Source organism: Kryptolebias marmoratus, linkage group LG2, assembly GCF_001649575.2.
Source record: "Kryptolebias marmoratus isolate JLee-2015 linkage group LG2, ASM164957v2, whole genome shotgun sequence".
NCBI classification, from domain to species: domain Eukaryota; kingdom Metazoa; phylum Chordata; class Actinopteri; order Cyprinodontiformes; family Rivulidae; genus Kryptolebias; species Kryptolebias marmoratus.
Window position 1 is genome coordinate 32,027,444 of NC_051431.1, and position 18,014 is coordinate 32,045,457.

The 18,014-nt window shown below is 38.6% G+C and overlaps 1 protein-coding gene across 1 annotated transcript in view; it reads left to right on the top strand.

The window, feature by feature from the left end:
• alp3 (alkaline phosphatase 3) overlaps nucleotides 1-18,014 on the top strand; it is a 27,088-nt gene that overhangs the window by 4,283 nt on the left and 4,791 nt on the right. The window contains exons 2-10 of the mRNA XM_017436966.3: nucleotides 1,746-1,862; nucleotides 2,072-2,187; nucleotides 4,828-5,002; nucleotides 8,900-9,072; nucleotides 9,145-9,285; nucleotides 10,453-10,522; nucleotides 12,769-12,903; nucleotides 15,271-15,462; nucleotides 16,953-17,069. Of these exons, the coding sequence (XP_017292455.1) occupies nucleotides 1,746-1,862; nucleotides 2,072-2,187; nucleotides 4,828-5,002; nucleotides 8,900-9,072; nucleotides 9,145-9,285; nucleotides 10,453-10,522; nucleotides 12,769-12,903; nucleotides 15,271-15,462; nucleotides 16,953-17,069 (1,236 nt within the window). The remainder of the gene's footprint in view (nucleotides 1-1,745; nucleotides 1,863-2,071; nucleotides 2,188-4,827; nucleotides 5,003-8,899; nucleotides 9,073-9,144; nucleotides 9,286-10,452; nucleotides 10,523-12,768; nucleotides 12,904-15,270; nucleotides 15,463-16,952; nucleotides 17,070-18,014) is intronic.

Consider the following 18,014-nt stretch of genomic DNA (forward strand, 5'->3'; position numbering starts at 1 on the left):
AATTAAACGAAATAAACATTTGAAATATATGAGTTTGTATGTAATGTATGAATATAATATACAAGTTTCACTTTTTAAATGGAATTACTGAAATCAATCTACTTTTTCATGATATTCTAATTTTATGACCAGCACCTGTACAAGCATACCAGTACTCCATGACAAACTTTGGTATATGAAGAAAATTCATACTTCACTTCAAAACGTCCAGACTATTCCATTAAATAAAGACTTTGAAACTCTAAGACCAAAAAATAGGAGTAAAATCTATTAATCCTGCGGTTAAGCTTAAACACAAGTCCCATATCTGAAGTCAGTTAGTCATCCTTATCCTCTCTCATATTTTTGGTGAGGACTGAACATTTTTCTTCATTTATTTTAAAAAAAGAAACAAACAAAAGGCTGATGTGGCAGCAACAAAAACTAAATAACAAAGCCTTACAAAATCCAGACCGCAATGAACACAAGGCGCTAGACACAAGGAAAACCAGACGGCACATAAGAGTGACAATGAACCAGTGAGGAAGATGACTGGGTTTTAAAGACGGAAGGTAACTAGGAAGTCGATCTACGTTCCTACCCTCATCTATGGTCACGAGCTTTGGGTAGTGACCGAAAGAACAAGATCGCGAATACAAGCGGCTGAAATGAGTTTCCTCCGCAGGGTGTCTTGGCTCTCCCTTAGAGATAGGGTGAGAAGCTCGGTCATCCGGGAGGGACTCAGAGTAGAGCCGCTGCTCCTCCACGTCGAGAGGAGCCAGTTGAGGTGGCTCGGGCATCTGGTGAGGATGCCTCCTGGACGCCTCCCTGGTGAGGTGTTCNGGGCACGTCCCACCGGGAGGAGGCCCAGAGGAAGACCCAGGACACGCTGGAGGGACTATGTTTCTCGGCTGGCCTGGGAACGCCTTGGGATTCCCCCGGAGGAGCTGGCCCAAGTGGCTGGGGAGAGGGAAGTCTGGGTCTCCCTGCTTAGGCTGCTGCCCCCGCGACCCGACCCCGGATAAGAGGAAGACAATGGATGGAAGTGGAAAGAGGTGACTGATTGGCAACAAAGGACAGGTGTTGGTGGTTGAGGCAGGCTGACAAGTAATGAGCAGAGGAAAGTGAATGATGACAAGAACACAAAAGGACACAAGGAGCAAAAACTATAAAAGGATTTATAACATACAACTAGACAAGAAATGAAAAAGAACTATAGAAACAATAAACCCAATACAAAAGAAACTTGAATATTACCTCGAACCAAACTCAAATATGATGCTTTTGAGCACTTCTTTGTGCATCAAAAGGATCTAGAAAGTTGAACCTATTTCATTGCAAACTGATGCAAAGGGCTTTGGAAAAAAGTGTGACCTGCTGTACCTCTTCTCTTGGTGCAGGAATCAGCACATACAGTAACTGTATCTGTAACTTAGACAGAACCTTCAACCTTAAAGCGTGTACAGGCTTTGTTAGTTTATATGTTCACACTTGAACATATTTCTTCTTTTTAAAAAAAAAATTGTAAAGTACTCCAGACCCTCAACAGACAAGATTCAGCAGTTGTTTTAGAGTAATTTATGCATTGTTACGAATAGTGTAAATTTCATGTATGGACATAGTGGAGTGTAAATATAAAAGTCCCAGTCCCAGTTTTCTCTGTTTGTTCAGGTTTGTATGTAAATAGCACATCAGATACCAACACATTGCCAATACTTTTGGGTTTGCATTAACTTGATATGTATTATATGTATGTTTGCCTGTAGTTGAGGAGGAGAACCCTGACTACTGGAGGTCACAAGCCAGGGAGACTCTGCAGTCTGCACTGGACAGGAAGCTCAACACCAATGTTGCCAAGAACATCCTGTTTTTTCTTGGAGATGGTTAGTTACATAAAACACAGTCACTACCTGACAACATGTTGCTAAAAGGCCTCTCCTGCCTGAACAGGTGAAACAAACCTAAATTCTGTGTCTATGAAAAATAAAAATGAATAAAACACAGAGAGGGATTGCAGTTATGCTGGTGGAAATGGTTGAGTCTATTAAAGCTATAATACAGTGCACAAACGAGTTTGTGTTGTGTGCATCAGGTATGGGAGTTACAACCTACACAGCAGCTCGGATCCTCAAGGGACAGCTGCAGAACCAGTCAGGCGAGGACACAGTGATGACCATGGACACCTTCCCCCATGTAGGGCTGGCTAAGGTATGTACAGGTAAAGCATAAGGACACCCTGTTTCATTTGTAAAGTTTAATGCATAAGAACATAATGAAACATCCTCTGTTACTTAAAGTCTTTAGATCACATAACTACAATTTCAGGTGAATAGCAACACATGGCATTTACATTACTGTGTGAATGCTAAGTCAGCATACACACTATTCTTTTACTAAGTATAGTTTCTTCCATTTGCTTTCTGCAGTCAAACTACTTCCATGTATTCTGTGCTATTTTAACCATTCATATATCAGCTCAATTGGGATTAGGGTGTTACGCTTTTGCTGTTGTAACATTTAAATTTTTCAAACTATTTAACATTATTTAAAACAAAATTTCTTATAGAAATACCTTAAGATCTTTTCAGTTCCTTCATAAACATAATTATCTTTGAAATCTGCTTCACCATAAATGTAGTTGAGGAAATGTCATAAATGTCTTATTGTAGATACAATTTTGCTACTTTTAGCAATTGTTCTGCTACTTTTAACTTTTTGCTAACATTTAGCTTTTAGTTACTGTTCTGCTACTTTTGGTTTTGAGCTTGTTTTGCTATTTTTAGCTTTTAGTTCTCCATCCATATTCTTTACCCCACTTTTCTTTTATGGGTTGCAAGGGAGCTGGTGCCTATCTCCAGCAGTCACTGTGCGAGGATTGTGAAGTGCTTAGTCATATGTCAGAACCAGATCAAGAGTATGATAAAGAGAATTAGTAGATTTGTGGAGATTTTGGGTAAAACCAATTCTCTACTAAATTATCAAAGGCTATGATTAAGCTATCACTTACAACATCTACATGAATATTGAAATCCCCCACTATTATGACTTTATCTGTGTCCTACTCCAACACACCTGATTTGAATCAGTGGGTGATTAACAGGCCTCTGCAGAACATGAAGAGGTAATTTAACCACTGAATCAGGTGTTGGAGCAGGGAAACAAGGAAAACATGCAGGATAGTGGCCCTCGAGGACCAGGGTTGGACACCCCTGGTATATACAGTTTCTCCCATCTCACCTGCTGAAGCTTGGAACTCCTTCAGAGAGCTCACATGTCTCTTAGTGGTCTCTTTCACTATTCTCCTTCCTGCATGTTTACTTAATTTGTGAAGACGACCCGCTCTTACTAGATTTACACATGTTCCATACTCCTTCCATTTCTTAATGATGGATTTACAAAACTCCTCGGGATGTTTAGGGTCTTGGGAATCCTTTTGCATCCATCCTCTGACTGAAAAGTCCAAGTATTTTTCAATAGTCTTTTCTCTAAGTAGAATTAGGACAGTCACTTTAAATTTGTACTCGGTACAAATTTAATTTCAGGAGGGGCACAGGGTTCTCTTGGTGGCCCCATTCTGGCCGGTGAGGAGTTGATTTCCTCCGCTGCACAAGCTCTGCTCCGGCTAGCCAATGTGTTTCCCCTTCAGGAAAGATCTTCTTTCAGAGATGGGGGGCAGGATTTTCCACCTCGATCTGGACCGACTCTAGCTCGGGGTTTGGCTCCTACAAGGCTGGGGTCCACTTTCTCAAAGTATGCTGGGGAAATAGGACATACAATGGCTAATGCATGGGCGCCCTTCACGTGTGCTGTCTATGCCAACAAGTGAGGGATCTTTGCAACCTGGTGTCATGACAGAGGGCAGGACCCAGTACAGTGCTCAGTCGCTGTTATACTGGCCTTCCTGCAGGAATTACTGGATCGGGGACGGTCTCTGTCTACCTTGAAAGTATACGTGGCTGCCATTTCCTGTTGGCATGTTGGTCTGGGTGGGTGTTTGGATTTAATCACTAAGGCTTATGCCTTGTAGGACCGACCAGTGCTTGCAGGAGTGAGGTGCCACTCTACGAGGGGTATGTCGATCTTGTTTGTTGCCCTGACTGGAGTGCCGCTGGACATTAATTGCAATGCAGCCTCCTGGAAGTCACCAAGCCCCTTTGCTTGGTTTTACAGGGTGAATGTGGTTGTGCCCCACCCCCTTCAAGGCATCCTGGAGCAGCATCCATCTACATCCCACTGTCATCCAGTCCTTGAAGTACTGCCTCTGGCGGTCAGTAGGGATGAAATAGAACGAGAGTTACAGCTGTAACTGCAGTTCTATGAATCCCAGATAACCACCAAAGTGCTTGGTCCCTCGGAATCCTTGCGTCTCGCGAGAAGGTTAAGGGATTGAGGGATGACGCTACAGTTGGGGCATGCATTGTCTACTGATCTGATAGATCACATAAAATAGCTTGCGCAGCCCCTGGAGGGCGAGACTCACCCACAGCTCCGACCATACACGGTCATGAGGCTACTAGCATCAAGCAGAGAAGGAAAACAGTAGTAACCACACAAGCTACCAGCTTTGAACAACCTCACCTGTACTCAGTACACCTGCATGCGAGAAGAACAAAAGGCATTGAGCACCGGGTGTCATGTGACTATATAGAGTTATGTGGGTCACCGGCAGGTCACAGTTGACTTTGTTGTGATTAACACTCGGCCTGCTCAAGCGCAAGAATGATCATTCAGTGCTTGAAGCGCTGCCTTTGGAGATCACCTGGGATTCATAGAACCACAGTTACACCTGTAATTCTCGTTCACTAGAGTTAGTGGGATTATTTGTTATGATTTATGTGTGTGTTGCAGACCTACAGTGTAGACTTCCAGATTCCAGACAGTGCAGCCACAGCCACAGCCTATCTGTGTGGAGTGAAAACAAACCTGAATGTCATTGGAGTGAATGCAGCGGCCCGGAACGGGGTCTGCAGAACTCAGAAAGGGAATGAGGTCACATCCATCCTGAAATGGGCCAAAGATGCTGGTAAGGTCACCATAGTAGCTTTTAAAATTACCCTGTAATTTTCTTTTAATCACAATAAATGATTCATGGTAATTTTAGGGGTTAGGTCAGACACCACAGGGAAGGGCTTGCTCCCACTTCTTATGATGTAATCAATTTGTTCTTGGGATCCATTACCATGCCAACCAAATTAGCATTTGTTTCTTTTCTTTATAATAAAATATTCAAGTTCTGAAAACATCTGCACACTAGGTTCATTTCCCTCGCTCCTGACCGTCAGTAGGTGAACAAAATCTTGCATGCATCTAGGCAAAGTATAGGAAATGCAAGAAAAACCTTACAATGAGATTCCCAGTATTATACAGAAAAAAAGAAGTAAAAGAGAAACTAAAACTCAATGACACACATAGTTATATACAAGAAAAAACACAGAAAATGAAGCAAGAGAAAAAAAAAAACATTTATGACTGCAGAGTTACAGTAAATAGCTTTTTATTTAGTAGATCTAAACAGACATGCTGTTTGGGCAGGTCAGACAGACAAAAAGAAACCATAATGACTTTAAACAATGATGTAATCAAATGAGATTTAGTGATGCTTATTCCAGGTGCAGGCATTTATCTGACTTCACTTTGTGTTCATAATTCTCCTCAGTCCTGAAACATTCCTCAGGTCTTCAATACAACTCTGTTTTAAGGCTCAGCTCTTTGCTGTGAGTAATGTGGTGCACATGAAGAACCTTGACTCTTATCAGGTTCCACTGTTATCAGTGACCATAAATATATTTTAATGCTTGACCTTGACTCCAGAACAGCAGCACAGCCTAACACTTATATTTGTAAATATGGGTGTTACACCGAACATTGATATTATTCCTTTTCACTGACCTGAAAAGGAATAATATCAATGAAAACAGAGTTCAGAACTGCTACAGCTGTCAAACAAGTTATATTATTTCTTCATTTGTCGAGTTCCAATAGAACATGCCAGGAAGCCAGAAAGTCACAAGATAAATGTAAAGTGACACAATTAAATCTTTGTCGTTTTATAAAAAACATTTGTATCCATTTAAAGAAAGAAAATCTGAATGTTGATGTACAAACTGACACTAATGCAAGATATTACTGAACAATCATTTTGCATCAGTTTTATGACATACTCTGAAATTAAATCTCAAAATATTCAGATTTTATGAATGTCATTTAGTGAAACACTTTCACAAAAACATTCCAGGAACCCATTTCTCTGACGTAAAACTTCAATAACTAATATATAAATGCTGAAGTGGGATGATTTCAGAGAAGAAAAGGCAGTCTTGGGTTCATGATGTTCGCTGTGCCCTGGCCAGCTCCAAAAGATTGCTGAAGAACCAAGAACACAGTTACTGTCCCATTGTTTATCAGTGGAAATGGAAGAAGAACCTTTTTTGAATACAAAGAAATGCTGTAAGACTTTGTGGGAGTAATAGATATACAACAGCAATTCTAATGAAGTTGGGATGTTGTGTAAAACATAAATAAAAACAGAATATGATCATTTGCAAATCCTTTTCAACCTATACTCAATTAAACTTACTACAAAGACAAGATATTTAATGTTCAAACTGTTCCATGCCACAGTCTCAGTAGTTTTCCACAGCCTTGACACGCCTCCTAGTTCCACGCCTCTGCAATCCCTGCCATCAGCTTCACCTGGTCCTCTCTGTATATAAGCTCACCTCTCACATCAGTTCAATGCCAGATTATTGAAAGGTTTATCCTAGTAGATGTCCAGCGTTTTCTCACAGTTCATGCCTGCCTCGATCTCGACCCATTGCCTGTACCACGACTCTCGCCTCTCATCTACTCCTCAACGGATACCTTTCTGGACTCTGCTCACCGGCCTTCGACCTCGCTTCCCCTTTTTGGACTACCCACTATGGTTTGTACTTATTTGGATTTGGTTCTCGCTCTCTGACCTCCCGGCTTTGACCTCTCGCCTGTCCCCGTCTTTCCCACTAGCCTTAGCCCTGAACTAAGTAGCCTAACCCTAACCCTAACCCTAACCCTCAGGCAGCACTGCATTAAAAACCAACATCATTCTGTAACAGATAACCACATGGGCTCAGGAACACTTCAGAAAACCATCATCAGTGAACACAGTTCATCTCTACATCTACAAGTTCAAGTTAAAACTCTAGCATGCAAAGAGAAAGCCATATATCAACAACACCCAGAAACATCGCCGGCTTCTCTGGGCCCGAGCTCATCTGAGATGGACTGACACAAAGTGGAAAACTGTCCTGTGGTCTGACGAGTCCACATTTCAAATCGTTTTCAGAAATCATGGACATCGTGTCCTCCGGGCCAAAGAGGAAAAGGACTGTCCGGATTGTTATCAGTGCAAACCTCTACAGCCAACATCTCTGATGGTATGGGGTGTGTTGGTGCCCATGGCATGGGTAACTTGAACATCTGTGAAGGCACCATTAATGCTGAAAGGTTCAACATTTGCTGCCATCCAAGCAACGTCTTTTTCAGGGACGTTCCTGCTCATTTCAGCAAGACGATGCCACGCCACATTCTGCCCGTGTTCCAACGGAGTGGCTTCGTAGTAAAAGAGTGCAGGTACTAGACTGGCCTGCCTGCAGTCCACACCTGTCTCCCATTGAAGATGTGTGGTGCACAATGAAGAGCAGAATACGACAACAGAGACCTGGACTGTTGAGCAACTGAAGTTGTACATCAAGCAAGAATGGGAAGGAATTCCACCTACAAAGCTTCAACAATTAGTGTCCTCAGTTCCCCAACACTTATTGAGTGTTGGTAAAAGGAAAGGTGATGGGACACAGTGGTAGACATGTCCCTGTCCCAACTTTTATGGAACGTGTTGCAGGCATCAAGTTTAAAATGAGTGAATATTTGCAAAACGTCAATAAAGTTTATCTGTTTGAACACTATATATTGTCTTTGTAGTGTATTCAATTGAACAAAGGTTGAAAATGATTTGCAAATCATCTTATTCTGTTTTTATTTATGTTTTATACAATGTCCCAACTTCACTGGAATTGGGGTTATACAATCATACCAGCATGAACTTGAATGGACAGCTGGATCTCCGGATTTAGATGAAAACTCTGTTAGCAAAATATTTCATAAACCCCATTGAACAGATTTTAATAAAACTTACATGAAAGGAAATATTGGATGTGCCTCTACAACTGATTTCCTTTTAGAGCCAATCCTATTCAAGATGGCAACCAGAGTCAACTGACCTTAGAAAACACAAAAAGAGCTATAATTCAGTCAGTTTTACAGAGGTGCTATTATTTGGTGTAGTTGTAGCAAAGAAACATTCAAAATACATACTACAAGTTTTGCATGTTGCATGAAATCTCTGCTTAAAACATTGATTGTTTGAGTAGACATTGTTTGTTAACAAAATATCTTATGAAACACTAGACAGATTTGAATGAAACTTTCAGAAAGTAATCATGCATTACACATTTACATCTAATTAACTTTTTGAGTCAATTCAGTTTAAGATAGCCACCTAATCAACATTAGCCAACACAAAAATTGCTATAACTCAGTCAATTTAACAGATGTAGACCCAAAATGTGTGTGGGTAGTAACTTAATCATTCACAACAAAAACTCTGAGTGAGACATCTTGCTATATCACACAAGATTGCCCGTAATGGCATTTTTAAGGTTTGATTAAAAACAGCAACTCCATCATTCCTCAACTTAAAATGACAAGAGAGGCAATATGGGCAATATGCATTCATTAAAAGAATGCTAGGCCTCTACTAGTACTAGTACTTTGCAAGTTTGTGTTGCTAAAAATTTTACGACATAACTAAAAAATTACTAAATTGTTCATTGTTTGCACCCCAGATGCTTCTACATTAAGCCTAAAAGCTGTTTGTATGTTATAGGCAAATCTGTTGGCGTTGTAACGACCACACGGGTACAACACGCCACACCAGCAACCACATATGCCCACAGTGCCAGCAGGAAGTGGTACAGCGATGCAGACATGCCTGACAGTGCCAAGAAGGACGGCTGCACTGACATTGCGTCCCAGCTCATAAAAAATATAGACATCGATGTATGTTTTAACAGCATAATTTTTGTTTTAGAAATATTGACTGTGCAGTTATGACTGTGTGTGTGTTTCCAGGTGATCATTGGTGGTGGTAGAAAGTACATGACTCCCAGGGGCACAAAGGACCCAGAGTACCCCTGGGACTTCTCCTCCAGGGGCAAAAGAAGAGATGGACGGAACCTGATCCAGGAGTGGCAGAGCATGAAGACTGGGAAGGTAACACCTCTGTTTAACAAAGCAGTGACACAGTAAACAACGAAAGCGGGGTTGCAAAAGTAGCCAGTCACCTTCCGGAGACTTTGGACTGCTCCAGTTCAGGATGGTGGTCTTTCATTTCTTCCACAGATCCTTGTGAATTACTTTTTTATGTTTTTCTTGAGTAGCTTAATGTAGTTGACTTTTCCAAAGATAGCCAAAGGGCTAAATGCTAGGCCATCCTGACAAATCTGGGTAATTCTAGGAGACACTTCATTGGATACAGCACAAAGCTAGTCTCCAAGAGATCCTATTTCTGTCAAGTTCACTTGAACCGATCCCGTGGGCTTTAATGAAACAAAACTCTCAGCAAGGAAAAAGGATTGCCATAACATTTAAGAGAACAACATCAAGTAGCCATAGAGTTTAAATCTGAATTCTAGCGAAAGTATATAAAAGGAATAGAGACATTTGGGTGATGGTAAAGAAATACAAGGTAACATGGAGAGAAAAATTAGAAATCACAACAATTGAATGATTTCTGTGAGTGATAAAAAGGGTTTGTTATTTAAAAAGGACATAGCAGAATTGACTTTTGGCATGCCATTTTGTTGTACTAAAATTGATGGCTCAGTGTGTAGAACGGGGGTGGGCAATCCTGGTCCTCAGTGCCACCATCCTGCATGTTTTCCTTGTTTCTCTGCTCCAACACACCTGATTCAGAGGTTAAATCACCTCTTCATGTTCTGCAGAAGCCTGTTAATCACCCATTGATTCAGATCAGGTGTGTTGGAGCAGAGAAACAAGTAAAACATGCCGGATGGAGGCCCTGAGGACCAGGATTGGAGACCCCTGGTGACATCTAGAGACAAAAAGTGAAAATTGCAACCAAAAGAAGCCCCTCTGTGCTACAATAATTGTTTTAACACAGTTCTAAAAGATTGAAAACATTGTTATGAAAAATAAGTTACACTTCTGCTCTTTGATAATCATGACTAAGAATTTAAAAAAGTTTTTGCATGGGTTGAATAATGTTTGGATTTCAAATGTTTAACCCTTACAAAAATGTCATAAAGTAATTATGTTCTTGGAAAACTGTAACTAAAGGAAAGTGTACAACAGCAAACGACACATGAAAAAATAATTTCACTTCCAGTAAAATCAACTTTTCTTTTCCATGTGTTACAGGTAGCCCACTATGTATGGAATAAAACAGATTTTGATGCTGTTGACCCTGAAACCACAAACTACCTCATGGGTAAATGTTTCTCTTGTGGTTTTTCCCATTTTATTGAATTTCTGTGTAGAGGTACAGCCTTCCCCTCTGGTTCTAAATGAGCCTGGACTGTCCTTGTTTTTTTTATTGAGCTTATTTCATATTTATATTAGCTTGATTGCTAATATAAATGTGCTGTACATGTGTCAGGATTTGGGTTTTTGGTTTTCAGTTAGTTGCTTTATGTTTCAGTTGGTGTTTATTATTTTCTGTTATCTTGCAGTTTGGTTTGTGTTTTCTTATGCTCTTGTCTCATGTGTCTGTGTTTGTTTTCATTTTCATTCCCTCAGCTTAGTCATCTGGTTACCTGTCACTCCCATCTCCACCTGTGAACAATATTAATCATGTCACCTGTCTCCACTTACCTGATTACCCTCAGCACTCAAATACCCGGTCATTTCTCCCACTAGTCGTTGGATCATTGCTTGTTGTTTGCCTTCGCTCCCCGTGTTTCCTTGTTGCCTTGCTTTGTTATGTATTTGGATTTCTGTTAAGTTTTAGTTGCTGCCATGTCAGCTTTTGTTTTGCTTATTTTCGTTATTTATTAAATTAGTTTTTACTTTCAGTTTGAGTCTGCGTTCTGGGTTCGCCTCTGCCTCCACCGCTCCTGACAACATGTTTTTTTTTTATTTATCAAACTCTTTGCCTGACCAACATAATCAGGAGCAAATCACAGCTACTGTTTTTGTGCACATGACATGATCTAAGGTAATATTACAATGATGTAATTAGTTTATAAACTGTACTTTCACATAGTCTTAATGCAGATAATAAACATAAATCAAACATGTACTTATCCAACTGTTAATAAAAATGCACTTGAGACACAAACAACAAAAATCCACCTAATATTAACCAAGAGCACAGCAGACATCAAAGTGCCCAGAGTAAAATTCACCTTCCAGCAGCTCAGCAGGATGCTGCAGAACATGTGTTAGACACTGTGTGTTTTAGCTGATTTTACCTTTTCTCTTTAGTCTCTCAGCTTAGCTAATTGGCAGCTCATTGTCAACTTCAGTTTATTGCACAAATGTGATGATGTGATGAGACAAAGGGTATGTTAGATTTCTCAATGAACTTTTGGCCAGAAAATAAATACATGTCTGCACACTCCCAACCATGTTAAAATAATGCCTTTCAAATCAATGTTAACTATGAAATGTCCTTTTATATTTAAAACATTATAGTACACTTTGCATTCATTTCTCACCTCAACAAAAAGGACAGGTGTAAAAAACACAACCATAGTTTCTTCCTTTTTTATTAAATGTTTTAAATCGTATCAATTAGCCATCAGAAGGCTAGCATAATGGTTGAACCTTGAAACTAAAATAACTTCATGGAAAGCAGCAGTAATTATTGTTAAGTATGTTTTTCTTTTGACAACACAAAAATGCACATTTGTAATTTGACTTATACAATTTAATATGACATTTGAAACCTGACATACACAAAGACAAATTCCTTAAAGAATTAGCCTGGTGGTGCAAACCTAAAACTACCAATGCTGACATGTGAGTAAAACTTAAATATTAGAATCTGTTTTATTGTTTTTTGTCTCTTGGTGAATGCCTAGATATCAATAGTTTGGCATCTTTTGCTTTGGGAAGAAAAGGAAAACGTATGATAAGTTGGAATGGATAGCTTCAGTTTGGATTTAGCTATTGGAAGATAACAAAAGCTGTTTTAGACTGTATTACTTTTGAAAACTTAATTCTGGGGCATTTATTGTTTGTATATACATAGCTTTGCTGGATAAATACAATTATAATAAATGTGTTAGCAAATTGTTGCTAATTTTCACACCAGTTACAGATGGAGCAAATGTTGGATAAGCACTAGCATCCATTTATTACTACTTGTCAAATTTAACTTTATTTGAACTATTTCTGCTCTTTTGTGGTGTATATCAAATTTTGAGTGAAATATTTGTTTCATATATTTGCTATCACATGTTATAACCTAATTTAGTTAGCAGACAATGCATAGTTGTTGTTTTTTTCTTTATAAATACTCATTTAAATCTTTTGTGAAATTGCGGAGGAGGTGTAGATCTACTGTAGTCATGGACCATTTCTGGAGTTCTCATCCACTGTGGTACAGCGCTTCCTGTGTGCTAAAATTAGTTCTAGTAGGAGGGGAAATGGTACATTTCAAGCAGATATGCCCCTCTATTGAGGGGTGATAAATCTGACATCCTGTAATTGGGTTTATTTATTCCTCCCCAGCTCTTTTTGAACCTGGTGATCTGCAGTACGAGGCAGACAGGGACCCGATCCTGGATCCATCCATCGTCGAGACCACAGAAAAGGCAATCCGCATTCTGCAGAAAAACCCTAAAGGCTTCTTCCTGTTAGTGGAGGGTGAGGAAAATAGCTTGGACAGCTTCAATTAGATACAGTCACAAATCTTAGAGAATTTTAAAAGAACTGCATTCATTTTAGGGGTAAAATTTAACTATTCAAGAGAGCAGTGTGGCAAATAACTGAGCACAAATATATGCAGACTGAGGTAACTCTTTTTCTGCTATTGGATTAATGAATGTGAAATTAAAAAACCTTCATTTTTGGAGTCAGACCAACTACACATTCATGGCCAAAATAATTGCTCCAAAGCTTGTTTGAGAAAGATTATCAAACTGTTTCTCATTGCTATATTAAAAACAAGATTCTGACAGATTAACCATCATTTTTTAGTCATCTGGATGCATTTTTCTTAGAGTAGCATTATGGCCAAATCAAATTACTTAACCAATTGAAGTATGCAGCTTTCTTGACAGACTTCTTTTGGTATCACTATAATCTGTTAATCTGTCCAGAAAGCCACAATTTAAGTCAAAATGGAGACATGCTTTAGAAAGGATGCTTTAGTGTCAAAAGTTAACTGTTTGGATGAAGGACCGACATGAAGGTAAACTCGCAGGAGGCAACATCAGCAGGAAACCAAGAATCTTCAAAGGTATCAGCTCTAAACTAGAAGCACAAGAGCTCAAAGAATCAAAAGACAGTCATTATCAGATTATTACCATAAAGATTTGATTCAAACACAGTGGTAGTGTTTGTGGGAACAACTTATTGAATCAACAAATGTATCGCTGCCCACAAACGTGATTTCATTTAGCCAATTTTGTCGTGAGGAGCAAGTTAACATTTCTCAAACTATATTCCGAGAGGCTTGAAAAAAACTTAAAACAATTGGTTAAATTATTATTTTTTTAAAACCAATGCTGATAAGAATGATGTAGTAAAGTAACTTCTGATCATCTGAAATAGTGGGGAAATTAATTAAAGCAGAAACAAACAATTCTCTCAGATTTCTTTTGACATTTCACAAGAAAGATGTTATTCACAAGGTAAAATAATGTTTGTCTGGACTAAATGTCAGGAAAGGTCAAATAAAATAAAAAAAACTAGAAAAAATGTGTGAAAAAGCTGTGTGCTAAATGAATGTGCTGAAATTTGCTTATATGAAGGTTAAACTGAGTTGTTAATGATAAAAGAAGCATACTGCTAAAAGCTAAATGTAGCTAAAGTAGAAAAAGGCTTGCTCAAAGTTAAAGGTATCAAAATGCTGGCTAGAACCTAAAAATATCAAAAGGCTAACTAAAAGCTACAAGAAGCAGAACAGTAGCTAAAAGCTAAAAGTATCAGAAAATGACAAAAATAGAGCAAGTATGCTAAACAAAACAATGTTTCTGAGGATCTGAAAATACAATTTATTTCTATTATTGGTAAAATATTTGTAAATAAAGGTAAATGTTTTGAAAAATGCTAAAGTTACAAACACAAAAAGCCATAAATCCAATCTCTTGAATGAGCTTAACATTTTGATGTATGAATAGCAACTATAGCACAAAATATGTTATATTATAAGTAATTAGATAGCAAAAAACAAACAATGGTGTGGATGGTGACCGTTTATACAATTATGTGTATGTAAACATTTGAGTTTTTAACTCGTGGTTTGTTAACATTTCAGTATATGTTTGACTTTAGGACTGAGATTGATTTACATGATCATTGTGCGATCTTCTATATGTCCAACGTCCGGAATGCATGATTTTAGAGACCAGAGTGTCGCTGCAGCAAATCCTGTGACTTGACCTTGATTCTGCCTACAGCTCAATAAGTTTTCTGCAGTGTGTTACAGTGGAGAGCATTTACCTGATGTATTTCTGTTCCATATGGCTGCTTCAGTGGCCTCCCTGTCCATCTCGCCTCTAATCTGAGGCAGCTGCCTGAGGACACTGGGTGTCTTTATAATGACTCACAAATAACCAGTGTATGTATGAATAGAAGCAGGCAGATGGAGCAACCAATCACTGACAGCTTACAGAAATCACTACTTATCACTTTTCAATACTGAAAGGACAGGGTTATGATTACGGTCGATGTGCTAAAAGAAAAACAACAAACAAAACATAAGCTTCATTTGCCAACAAAACCCAACAGTCTACGTGTTTTGAAAAAGTTTGTTAAGTTTTGTAAATGCATGTCAAGTCTTGAATCATGTGAGACAGGCCTGTTTTCAATAAGTGATTTGAAATTACCTATGGTGAAGTCATTAAAAAGTGATTTTAAAAGTTTAAAGATAATTCATTATAGACAAGTCTGTATTAACTTTACACTGAATTTCAAGATCTTGAAGACAAGTCATGGCTCATTTGATTTTTAAGTCAGTGTTATCATTAGTCTCTTCAGCATCCTCTCTCCCCTCCCCCATGTGTCCAGGTGGGCGAATCGATCAGGCTCACCACGCAGGCCAAGCATACATGGCACTCCATGAAGCCATTGCCTTTGATAAGGCCATTGCCAAGGGCCTCGAACTCACCAAAGACGAGGAAACTCTCACTATAGTGACAGCTGACCATTCTCAGCCCCTTACCTTCAATGGATTTCCATTTCGCGGGCAGAGCATTCTGGGTAATTCCTTCATACAGGACTTACTCCAACTTTTGTCCTACTGAGGTTGAAACCTGCAGATTTGATGTTTTCCCTCTCCTTGCTCAGTCTCTTTTTTCCATCTATTCATTTGCCCTCCAGGTGTGTTTATTCCCATCTTGTGTATGAGTGTGTGTGTTTGTGTGTTTTTCCTCACTGCTTCAGAGTGGCTCAGCCACCAGCAGCTTGACATTTCCTCTGCTTTCTCTCCTTGCAGGCTAGGTAAACACATACAGCTGGTAGCCTTTCTATTTCTGTCACTTACTTTTTCTTCTTCTGTCCTTTCTCTACATCCCTGCAAGCATCAACTTCATCACCTTCCTTTCTTACACATTTTCCCTCCAAATACTCCTTTCACCTGTTGGACAGTCTCCTTCTCCACCTGTTTAACTCTGTCTTTACTTCACAACATCTCTTTCTAGCTGTTGTATTTCCTTGTGATTTCAATTGGAGGATTAAAATCACATATTTTCTTTCTTTTACACGTATCACAGGAAGAACATGGAAATTAAGCCTAAATATCCACACAAATATCATTTCCAGTTTATTTTTAATTCATCCAGACATAATACAGTATATAATTGCACTATTGCAGTCCTTTTTTAAGCATTTCATTACAGCCCACCAACATGAAAGTTGGGGAATCATGTTATGTATAACTGTGTTTGTGTAGTGCGCAAAATGAAACAAAATGAAACAGTGGATAGATTTTAATGAAACTCAGAAAATAATGATTGGATGTACATCAACAAACGATTAGTTTTTGGAGTCAACCTGATTGTAGACGACTGCCACATTTGTTGTCTTTACCAAACACAAAAATGGCTGTACCTCACTCAGTTTTATAGACACTGAGGCAAAATTTGGTGTGGCAGTAGCTGAGAGTCATCCCCAGCACGTACTCTGAGCACTAACAGATTGCACAGTATCTTTTGTTTAAAATTTTGGCATGCAACGTGACGGGCGACATGCATTCCTTTTAAGAAACGCTAGTTTCATTTCAGTGTCTGCTTCCTGGTCTTGTTGTTTTATCTTTCTTGTCAAGTAAATAAGTGTTTCACAGAAGTTTCAGATCAGCATGAATAGTATTTTAGTGATGATCCAACACAAGAACTTGACCCACAGGTAGATAATACCAACCTTCAAAGCTTGTATGGATTGAGCTGCTCACTTTTCCCTTATTTCAGCTTCTTCCTCTCCCTCCTCCTTCCTTTCTCAGCAGTGCAGCAGTGATTAATGGGAATGTGAAACTCTAAGCTCTTCATCAACAGGAGGACTAGCCAGGCTAATAGCTCATCTGGAGAGAAACACGAAGACACTCAAGCTCGAGGCCTTCTGCAGCACCTGTGGGGCCAGCCAGCTTCTTCTATTGTGCTTGTGTGTTTGTGTCTGCATTGTGCTTGTGCCTTTAGTACTCAGAGAGAAAGAACAAATGAAAAGGGAAATAAAAGATAATTCTTGTGTTTCTGCAGGTAAATCTCCCCTTTGGGCTACAGACATGTTACCTTACACTACTCTGATGTATGGCAATGGACCTGGAAATAAAATCATTAATGGCAAGCGTCCTGACATCCGCAATGTCACCACCAGTAAGATGCAAATGCATTTGTTTATTTATTTATTTATCCTTACATAAAGCTAAAAGTTTTCAGTTTCTTTGCTGTACCCCTGAAAGCTCAAAATAAAGGTATAAATGAAATTAGAGAAAACTGGAGACAATGCACTTTATGCGTAACTGCAGTGTGCATGCTGAGTGTTAAAAGACTTGTTAAAGAAGCTAATGCTGAACTGTTAAAGTTAAAACAAGCAGAACTAAAATGAGCACAACAGCAGTTAAAAAGCTAAAAATAGCAACACCTTAGCAAAAAGCTAAAAGGAGCAGATTGGTACCTAAAAGCTAAAAGCCATAACACACAATTCTCAATTAAAATGAAAGTTTTGATATAAGAATGGTTAAAATAGCACAAAGTATGTAAAAGTAGTTTGAGACCAAAAACACATACAGAAGAAACATTAAACAGGAAAACAACTGACTCAGCGTTCACACAAGATATACGTAAACTTGTATTTACCAGTTACATATCTGCAACATACCTGGCAGAGGTGGAAGGAAAACTAAAAAAAAATGTACTCAATTAAAAAGATAGTTACTCTGTTTAAATTTTACTTAAGGACACCTGAAGTTTTTTCTGAAAACCCCCCCCAAATCTACTCAAGGAAAAGTAGAAAGTAGGTCACTAAAATTTTACTTTGAGTAAAAGTTACCTAGCTCCTTTTTTTTACAGCAGGAGTCTCTCCTGAATAATCAGCTGATTTGAGAATACAGCTGGTCTACTGAAATAAGCAGACTGTAATTACAGTTATTAAATAAATACACATACATATACATATATATATATATATATATATATATACATATACATATATATATATATATATACATATACATATATATATATATACATATATATATATACATATATACATATATATACATACATATATACATATATATACATATACATACATACATA